The sequence below is a fragment of the Bidens hawaiensis genome, unplaced genomic scaffold, assembly GCF_021521415.1.
Source record: "Bidens hawaiensis isolate Kalapana, Puna unplaced genomic scaffold, B.hawaiensis_p1.1 tig00025178_1, whole genome shotgun sequence".
In the NCBI taxonomy this organism is placed as follows: Eukaryota; Viridiplantae; Streptophyta; class Magnoliopsida; order Asterales; family Asteraceae; genus Bidens; species Bidens hawaiensis.
Window position 1 is genome coordinate 221,715 of NW_027494003.1, and position 10,661 is coordinate 232,375.

The window sequence follows — 10,661 nt, forward strand, 5'->3', positions numbered from 1 at the left end:
ATATTAAATAATATATAATGCTTAAATATGAGTCGAGATGCTAAAAACACGTGATATATACATATATAAAAATTATATAAGTATGTTCGCCTCGAGTACAAAAAGTCCTCGCTTTTGCACCTGGCGCTTCACGCTTCTTTTTTAAACCTCGTCGCTTTTCTTCGCCTTTTAAAAAACTAGGCTTCAACAATGTATTTAAAGAGTTTCTAGTCAACATTACATGACACAACATTATTGGATGAATTCAATGACAACACACAATCTAACTAAACACTACATTAATCATTCTATCATTGATTTTATGACAACAAAACCATTCACAGGACAATAAAAATTAAAACAAATTTTAGTATTAACTTATACTATCACCAACATCCCTCATTTATTTTCACAAAGCAATGTCGTTTTGATCCGATCTTACATCTTAAATGAATGTGATAATTGTCACATAATAATAATAATAATAATAATAATAATAATAATAATAATAATAATAATAATCCAGGTAAAAGTACCATAACACCCTTGAGAAATATGCGTACGTGTCCCCTTTTAACATCTAACCCAAGGGTAAAAACCGGAAAACCTGTATATAATACAAAACGGTACACCTATTCATTTGGGTACCGGTCGGTGTATTTATCGGCGACGAGAAGAAGCAAAGCAGAAGCAGAGAGTCAATGCCGGCTCAAAAGCGGTCCAACGATTCCGTATACGAAGACGAAGAAGAAGAAGAAGATGACGTCAACCGTCATAATAATAATAATAATAAGAATACTTCCGACGAATCAGAACAAGACGAAGACGTAGAACAAGAGGAACAAGGCTCGTTCGTTCTCTAATTATTATTATTATTCGAATTAGTGGTTGACATTTGTGTTAATTAATTAATTAATTACTATGATGATCGGCAGATTCGGATGATGATGATGATGACGAAAGCACTTCGTCTAGTGGCAGTGAGAAAGACGAGTATGTTTACTGTTTACATGATATATATGTATAAGTTAGTTGCCCTAGGGTTTAATTAGATCTGTTTGTTTCTTAATTAGAGTTTGTTAGGTGTGGTGGTTATAGTGTGGAGTAGTGGTTAGATCTATTTATTACCTGCTGCTTTAGTTTGTAATAGCGGTTATGGAGGATACGCGTTTTGGCTCAAATAAAGCTACCTAATAAAACTTTGATTTGAAACGAACTTAGTCGAGCTGGCTCATTATTGTAACCAAACCAAGGCTCAGCTCATGGTTCGCTTAACTTACACGGAGCTCGAGCTCGAATCGTTTCGAGCTCTATTTTCAAAGCTCTAGCTCGGCTCGTGAGTAGATTTTCAAGCTCGAGCTCGGCTCATTTTTGTAACCAAACCAAGGCTTGGCTCATGGCTCGGCTTGTTGGCTCGTTTAACTTCTAGCAAACGAGCCGAGCCGAGCCCAACCTCAACTAGGCTCAAACTCGGCTCATTTAACTTACACGGAGCTCGAGCTCGGCTCGTGAGTAGATTTTCAAGAGCGAGCTTGGCTCGGAATGCTTACTATTATCACTTATTTTTGTATATGTTTATAATTATTTTTATATATTTTCTTCAATTATAATTTTATGTATAAAATAGTATATATTATGTAGTTAGTATTGTTTTTCTTTCATAACATTATATATGTTAATTAATAATTATTAGATATGTCTTTTACAAAATTATATATATGACTGGCTCATTTAGGCTCGCGAGCGGCTCGAGCTCGATAAGGGAAGCTCGGGCTCGTTTATTAAACGACCTTACTTTTAGGCTTGAGCCCGAGCTCGGGCTTGATTACGCTCGGCGTGATCGAGCTTTTTAACGAGCCGATCTCAAGTAGCTCGTGAGCGGCTCGGCTTGTTTGCACCCCGACGCTGGCCGCTCGACTCGTTTACAGCCTCTGTGTGTGTGTATGTGTAATCTGTGAATGTGAATAATACTTGTGTTTTTTGGGACACTGAGTTTGCATTGGTTCTGAATTTGGAAAGACAGTACTTGATGAATTTTCCAGATAAGGCTAATGATGTATCATTAAATATAGTACAGTGGTTCATAGGGTTCAAAATTTCAAATACTAAAATCATGTACAGTGTATGAGTGGATGTTGGAAAAGAAATGTTCTTAGCTAAGTAATGCATTAGTTTCTTCAAACTACCTTTTTGATTATGATAGTATGTTCGGTGTCCTGTAATTATAGAGTCTTTAGAGATAGTATGGGAATGTAAGCATCTTCTTTGGAGAAGAAGTAGCCTTAACTTCTGAAGGAGCTAAGGAGCAAAGTTTATGCTCTTTATCGTTAACAAATTCTTCTAGCATCCTTTAAAAAAATGTTTACTTGAATAATCTGTATTCTTTAATTGTAACTCAGCAAGTACTCAATGCAAACATGGGAAAATGAGGTGTTAACTAGATAAACACCTTTTATGAGTGTGGCATAGTGTGTAGACAACATTTTCTCTTACACCTTTTCCCGTATAAAAATCTTTACTTTGAATAAAGAAGGGTAAAATGAAAACATATATGAATGTGGAATAAGCTGTAGGGAGCTGCACTGGAATTAAACTTTACCAGGAGTACCAAATTTTTCTTCTTCCCTTAGCACAAAAAAGATCAAAGTATCAAACAGGTTAATTATTGGATATGTATAATATTGTATGAATAGTGTGGTTATGTATAATATTGTATGAATAGTGTGGACTCCCTTGTCTGAATCTTATGAAATATTTTTCTCTCAATTAATTTAAGACATGAGGTATTTATATTGGAAAATATGAACATTTGTGATTCTTCCTTTTTAGTAGTATACTACAGCTCATCAGTAAGCAAACCAGCAACTCATTTTCTTCCCTTGTCTAGCATGTCACATCTTCTGTCATAAGTTCTCTCATACAAACTTCTTATGTGACCTATATTATATTAGGTAATGGAAAGTAGTATATGTAACGGTTACTGTATACTATGACTGCTTGAGATACTACAATTTCTTGCAACTAAAGCTTTGTTCTTGTATAGTCTCTTTATTCTCCAAAAGTGTATTCCAAGATGGTAAATGATTCTATAAAGGTGACTAGCTTGTGGGGATTGAGGTATAATGTAATATTATTTGCTGTTGGTAACCAAGCAACTTAATTATGCAATTCCCTCTGCACTTGTCAAATTCATAGACTTTAAGAGAAAGTATTTTTATTGTAGTATGGGGTGTATGCATATGTCTACATGGATACATGTTTGTTTATGCTTTAAGTTTTTCTAATAGATGTTTGGACTGTTTGCAGGTTTGTTTATGTAAAATTGGCTGAAGTTCGCAAGGACGTGCAGTGCCCAATTTGTTTAGGTACTATTTCCAGCTTTTAATTCTACTATATACTATAATATTATTATCTAATTATAGGCAAGCATGGCCCGTGAGTATATTGTGATGTTGTTGGTCTAGACGATATGCTTTTTTTAACAACGTTTGGAACTGCCTCCAATACCCAAGTGAGCCTTCCTGAGATGAGATTTCAACCGTCCATACTGATATTGACGCTCCAGTCACCTAGGAAAAACTGAAAAATCCACCACTGTGGGAAAACCCCCTTGAGTCAAGTTTCGAACCTAACCTTAGACCATAAAAATCCCAAGCCTTAACCATCACCCCCATGGCTAATTACTAAAAAACTGAATTATGAATGTACATTATGTTATTCAGATACATAAGTTAGTGTTGGTCATTTGGTTGTAATATGCATTCATCCTAAAATAATATAACAGGCTATCTACCACATGATGCAACATTTATTGCAATTAGGAACGTACTTTTTAAAATATTAATATCTATAATCAACAATACTGATATAATAACAGTTCAGATTTCAGAATATATGTCAAATCACATTTGAAATAATTTGAACAGCTGAATATTATAACATCTTCATAGAAATTCAACACACTTTTTATTGATAGGTATAATTCGGAAGACCAGAAAAGTTATGGAATGCCTTCACAGGTTTTGTCGAGAGTGCATAGACAAATCAATGAGGCTGGGGTACGTATCAAAATATTTAGATTCTATTAGTCAACTTGGTCAATATGATTTTTGAATTTGTTTGACCAATATGAAACAGGAACAACGAATGCCCTGCTTGTCGCGCTCATTGTGCAAGCCGCCGGTCCTTGAGGGATGACCCAAATTTTGATACCCTAATTGCATTGTTGTACCCTGATATTGATAAATACGAGGCTGAGGTCCTTTTTTATATATATTCATCACTCGCTTTGATGTGCTATCATTTTTCATAGTTATTCAACTGCTTATCTTTGATGTTAAAACACAGGAATTGGCCTTTGCTGATGAAGAAAAAGCACGGAATAAACAGGTCAGCTCAATAAACAATTATTTTTTTTCCGTTTCTAGGCTTCGGTTGTTTAAATATGGCAATATGCAGTTATACACACAATCATGATTCTCTTTTGACAGACTTTGCACCGAAATTTTTATAAAATATTTTATTATTATAAAATTAAAGAGCATGACAGTATGTATTGAGCATAATCTGAAGTTAGAATAAATAAAGTTTCACTATATTAGCCTTATAAAATTTTTTAACAGAATGAAAAGATAGGCAAATTTTCTTAGGAAATACGAATGCTACTTGTTCTTGTAGTTATAGTGGGGCTGACAAATCACGTCAGGTATCTATAAGTTATAACCCGATTCGATTGTTAATCATGTTGAAAACTTGAACCCTAACCTGGTTAGTGGTTACTACCCATTTGATTGAATGAGTGGTGTCTGCATGGGTCAGGTCGGTTCGTTTGGTTTTGGTTTATTTTGTTTTAACAGCTAGGCTTGAATTTTGGGGCCGGAAATTTTTTACCCAAAATCAGGATGGGCATAGATCTTTTTGTTGATTAATGATTAAATTGATTATCATAATTGTGGTCAAAGTATTTGAGTTACACTATTTATTAAGTCTTATAAATTACTTAACAATCAAAATTAAAAATGTAAAATCCAATAATTGGGTTCAGTTTCAGGTCTAACATCTGGGCTTGAAATTTTTGGCTGAAAAAATTGCCCATAATAAATTCCTATATACAGGGGCGAAGCTCTTTGGGGACCCGGGGTGGCCTCGGTCACTGCCGTTTTCTCCGTTAGTAGGATAAATTTCACGATTTCCTGAAAATTTTTATAGGTATTAAGCGCGGTCAACCCCGATGTCTTTTTCCAAAATGCTACCGGTCACCTGTGATTTTTTTTAAAAAATATAATAACCTATCGTTTTTTTTTATGAAACCTCGCAGTATTTATAAACAAAAGTTACAAAGTAGTAGCTGAATAGTAAAAAAAATGTTTTTATAAATATTTTAGGTCTTTGCAATTCTTCTTCTAGGTACTCACCCTTAGGGATGAGATCGGTACCGTTCCGGTACCGGCACCGAAATCCTGATCCTGAAAATCACAAATATTTGGTATCGGTACTGATACCAAAATATCCGGTTCGGTACCGGTATTGAAAGTAAAATTTGGGAAATATCGGTACTGAAACTCAAACCTTTGGTACCTATTCAGTACCAATGGTACCAAATTAGTACCGATTTCGATACCGGTACCAATACCGAATTTGTTTATCCTTACGCATCTTTCCTCTCGCATTATCATGAATATTTTAGGTCTTTGTTGATCTGTTTCTGTTTTTTTTATTGTAAGAACAATCGTTTGAATAAATGAATAAAAATTAGATATATAAATGTCATATTGTTTGATCCGACCTGAATCACCGACACGAACCGAATCGTCGACCCGAAAATTTTTTAGTCCGTGACTTCGGTCACCCCCGTGGCTAAGCCCAAGCTTCGCCACTGCCTATATATTTGGGTCACACTATTTATTAAATCCCTATAAGTGACTTAACATTTTAAAATAAAAAATGAAAATTGATAAACCGGGTTCGGTTTTGTATTTCCAGCTTTTATTATATGCAAAACCGGAAAGGAACCGAAAAGTCTGTTATTCGGTTTTGTATTTCCAGCTTTTTTTACATGCAAAACCGGAATGGAACCGAAAAGTCTGTTATTTCATTTATTTGTTGTTCTTGGTTTGTTATAAATTTAATATGACCTCATGTTATATACTATGAACCGGTTTGACTTTTACGAGTCTAATATAATTTTGAGTTAATATAACAGATCCAAGCAGCCATTGCTCAAACATCCCGTCGGCAGTTAGAAGCATTAGGAAAGAAACGTGCAAATGCTAAAGCTACAGTGACAGCTTTCATGAGAAGATCACAGTCAACCACACGGAATCTCAGAGGAAGAAGTCTTAAATCTGAACCCCGAGATTCCGACAACGAAGTCGATGCTGATAATGATAACGGAACTAATTATTCTTCTTCTTCAGACGAGCCAGAGCCCGAAGTCAAGCCCAAACGGTACAAAAGATGGGGCGGACGCGCGTCTTCATTGCCATCATCAAGTGGTGCAAATGATGATAATGAAGCGGATGGTTCTAGAAAAGTGGTTGGGTTTGTTGGCACCCCGGAGATTTTGGCGTGGGGTTGTGGTGGGATGAGGAGTAATACGCGTCATGGTGGTCAAAATAGTGGTGGTAAGGGGGGAAGGAACACTCATCAGTCTAAGTTGATTCAGCATTTCAAAAGGTTGCCACAAAATGATAATGAGGTAATGACATATTTTGCTTATTTGTTTAACATGTCAGCTGGGTTTGAACGTTTGACGTCAAAGGTCAAATGCGATGAGTAGGGGTGTAAATCAGATGACCTCGTTTATTATTATTCTTAATGACACATAAGTTTATAAATATTTTTATGCATATTTTTTAATTCTAATTTAATATGTAACATAATATATGCTATTTAGTTATTTTGAACATAATATATTAGGGTTTGGATCAAATACAAATGAAATTAACGTGCTAATTGTGGGAATCAAGTAAAGTAATAATTACTCTACTTGATTCTCACAATTAGCACGTTAATTTCATTTGTACGCTAACTTTCCCCTTTATTGATAATAAATTATATAATTCTAAATTTAATATATTTTAAACTAAAATTATATAAATAATAGGCTTGTTTAGGCTCGCTCGTTAAGTCAAGCTCGGGCTCGGGTCTTTTACTGAACAAGCTTATCTTTAGTCTCGAGTTCCATTTCGAGCTCTATATAAAGGCTTGAGCCTATGAGTAGTTTTTTAAGTTCAAGCTCAGCTCTTTTTTTTAAAAAAAAAGTAGTTCATATACATCTATAATATATATAAACGAACCACAAAAATCCTACGTGTCGTGATGTGGTCGCTTCCCCTTTTTTTGAAGTCACCAGATTCGCTTGATTTTTAAATGGAGGCTTCTTATGCATTTGACCCGAATTCACGGGTATGGGTCTCATCAAACCCAGAAAATAAATAAATATTAGAAACAAATAATATAAAACAACCCCCGTAATACAGGGGAAAAAAACTAGTTTTTGTATATTTAATTATAATTTTAATATGTAACACATTATATATTATTTAGTTATTTTGATCGTAAATTTTTAAATAATAACAATAATCATAAAGGTATATATTTAATTTATTAATTTAAAATTGTATAAAAAAATAGGTTTGTTTAGTGAGCTTGATAATTGACGCTCTTGCTTGGGCTCGTTTATTAAATGAACTTATTTTTAGGCTCAAGCTCATTAAACGAACTTATTTTTGCAAGCCGGTCTCAAATAGCTCACATGCACTTGGCTTGTTTACATCCTGAGTAAAGAGTTCTATTTCTATGTTAACTTTTCATGATTATATGCTGTTGTCCAGCTTAATATCAATCTCAAGCTTGTATCCCTGGATGAGCAAAACATACCCAATTTGCAGAAATTATATATTTGCTGCAACCCAACCATGTCAACTACAAATGTATACCAGGTAAAAAAAATATATTTTATTTATTTTTATTCTTATTTTTTCTTTCTAACTGGTTGCTGACTTGTAATTTGGTATGGCGATTATCAGTATGTTGCTATTGAGAATGGTTTACGGGCCGATGAGATTGAATTGTTACTAGTGAAGGGTGACCGTTATGATGCTGATCCTTTAGTTGTTTCACCTGATGAACAATCTAAACCCCTTATTATCAATCCTTTAACGGGCGACTTGCAACTGTTGGACCAGCATCAAACCATGTCAGATGTCGCTAAACTTTCTAATCAAAACACTTTGGTACGCTCTCCTTAAATACAAACAATAGGTTAACTCGTACATAAACTTGGGTTTTGACTTGGGGGGGGGGGGGGGGGGGGGGGGGGGGAGTAAACAAGGCTCTCAAGATTGGCTTTCTAAAAGCTAAAAACGAGCTCGAGCCTAAATTGAAGCTCGTTTACCAAACGGGCCCGAGCTTCATATCCCATCTTGACTAGGCTCGCAGTTATAAACAAGCCTATTATTTATATAATCATAATATGCGAATACAGTTTTCGTTCTTTATGTTTATACCAATTTGAATACGGAATTAACAGAAATTATTCTTTATTTCAAATAGTACGTCCTTTCCACCGTAATTTACTTTAATTGATATATAATTTGATAATATTATATGTTGCACAATTATTAATACATATAATTATACATAACAAAAGAATATCTGTTATGTTATATGTTTAATTAAAACTGTAAATATTTACAAAAACAGTTGTATATAAGTATATTAGTTAGTAGGAGATATATAATTTGAAAACCCTTTTGAGTTAAGAAAACTCGTGAAAACCCTATGCAACATTATTTCTTTTGTTATTTAGACATGTGAAATATATGTTGTTACATTCAATACAAAACATCAAAAAATTAAAAAAAAAAATATTGTTTCGATATTTTTTTACATATTTTTCAACTTTTAAACATATTTTTCAGGAGAGAGAAAATTTAAATTTGCTTTTACATTTTTTATTAACTCTAAATGTGGACCATAAGATTCAAAGTTTAATTAAACGTATGTGGTTGGAAATGAATTTATAGATTTTTTTCAACTCAAGTGAGTTTTTATTTTATCTTAACCCTTTTTATATAATAAACAAGCCAAGCTCAGTTACATAGATTCAGCAGTTTCTAAACTAGCGTTTTGTTTTCTAGACTATTGCCTACCGGAAGAAGTCCGTTGGCTCGTAGAGTGATTGTTGACTGCGAGTTTACTAGGTCAAACCGGTGAAGTGTATTGTATGTAAGAGAAGATTAGGATATGAATTAAGCCGTAGCTTAATCAATGTTTAGTCCCTTGTGATTTGCACAACGGTAGTAACCTCAACCTTCTAAATTTTAATCCGTAGATAAGAGAGTGGAGATTGAGATGGTTTGGACATGTAAAGAGAAGACAGACGACGAATCCTGTTAGATCCGTAGAAAACATTACTATAGAGGGGAGGAGGGGTAGAGGACGACCGAAATTGACTTGGGATGAGAGGATTAGGCATGATTTGATAGACCTAAACCTCTCCGACGACATGGTTGAGGATAGGAATTCGTGGAGAAGTAGAATTAAAGTTATGGATTTTTAGAGAGAATTGAATACCTTAGGGCTTAGACTTAACTTATTTAGGTCGCATACCATAATGGTATTTCCCTTACATATATTATTATTATTATTATAATTATTATTAGCTTTTATATAGCTGTTAAACTGTGATCTTATTATTAATATTATTATAATTAGTAGTAGTTTTATATAACTGTTAAACTTTGATTTCCTTTATTTTGCTTCATACACATGTACTTAGAGCCGTGGGTCTCTCTGGAAGCCACCTCTTCATTCCTTTGGATGGAGGTACGGTGTGCCTACATCCCACCCTCCCCAGACCCTACTTATAGCTTTGCTGTCGGTGGGATTTTACTGGGCATGATTGATTGATTGATTATGTATGTTGTTCAATCAAGTCTACACATTAGAGATGGTTACATCGTTTGAGTTGTATGATGGTGCAAAAAAATATCAATGATTCAGTTACTAACACATCATATACGAGTATTAGGATTTGCCCCGTGTATGCCTTAAATAACAGTAATTAACAATAAATAATAGTTAAATAACTTCATATAAACATTGAAATCATCTTTAAAACAACTTTATAAATCATCTTTGTGGTTAACACGGTTTAAAATTTTAAATATTTATATAATATCCGTAAAAACGCTCAAATATTATGTGTTGGATAATTCCACCCAGACAAAAAAGTGAGCGCCTAGCGCGAAAGGTTGCTTTATTAAGTATTATAAATGTTAGCGCTTTAGTTTGTTTGATTGCTTGTTAGTTTCGTTTTCAAAAAGGGGCGGAGCTTGAAGAAGCGAGCCTAGAGTAGCAGCGCAGCCTTCCATCAATGACAAGAGTGAGTTTAATTGGTTGACGTACTTAATTGGAATTGAAATCTGAGTTTCATTTAGTAAATGTTTGGTTGATAATTGAACTAAAATTTGAATTACTTTACTAAAGTCGCTTCATATAAACTAAATTAACCAAGAATGATTTCAGTTGGGACTTGAGGTTGTAAAAAAGAGTTATTCAGAGTGAATTTTGGCTCAACTTGTTTTTTGTAAGAGCATCACCAACAAAAAACCAAGAGACATGGAAACATACATAGTCAACTATCGTATAAGGAAACACAAAAGCACCCAAAAATA

At 34.1% G+C, this 10,661-nt stretch overlaps 1 protein-coding gene across 1 annotated transcript; it reads left to right on the forward strand.

Moving 5' to 3' along the window:
* The first annotated feature begins 492 nt into the window (after nt 1–492).
* Nucleotides 493–9,220, forward strand: LOC143570973 (putative E3 ubiquitin-protein ligase RING1a). The gene is made up of 10 exons (XM_077056490.1): nt 493–825; nt 915–972; nt 3,286–3,344; nt 3,956–4,037; nt 4,117–4,237; nt 4,327–4,368; nt 6,182–6,676; nt 7,815–7,922; nt 8,010–8,216; nt 9,123–9,220. Exons 1-10 carry the CDS (start codon nt 681–683, stop codon nt 9,156–9,158), a joined length of 1,353 nt encoding a protein of 450 aa, XP_076912605.1. The 5' UTR covers nt 493–680; the 3' UTR covers nt 9,159–9,220.
* The last annotated feature ends 1,441 nt before the right edge of the window (nt 9,221–10,661 follow it).

Coding starts and splice junctions, on each gene's coding strand:
- LOC143570973 (XM_077056490.1), top strand. CDS start 681: ATGCCGGCTCAAAAGCGGTCCAACGATTCCGTATACGAAGACGAAGAA. Junction 973..3,285: donor AGTGGCAGTGAGAAAGACGA/GTATGTTTACTG, acceptor GACTGTTTGCAG/GTTTGTTTATGTAAAATTGG. Junction 7,923..8,009: donor CAACTACAAATGTATACCAG/GTAAAAAAAATA, acceptor GGCGATTATCAG/TATGTTGCTATTGAGAATGG.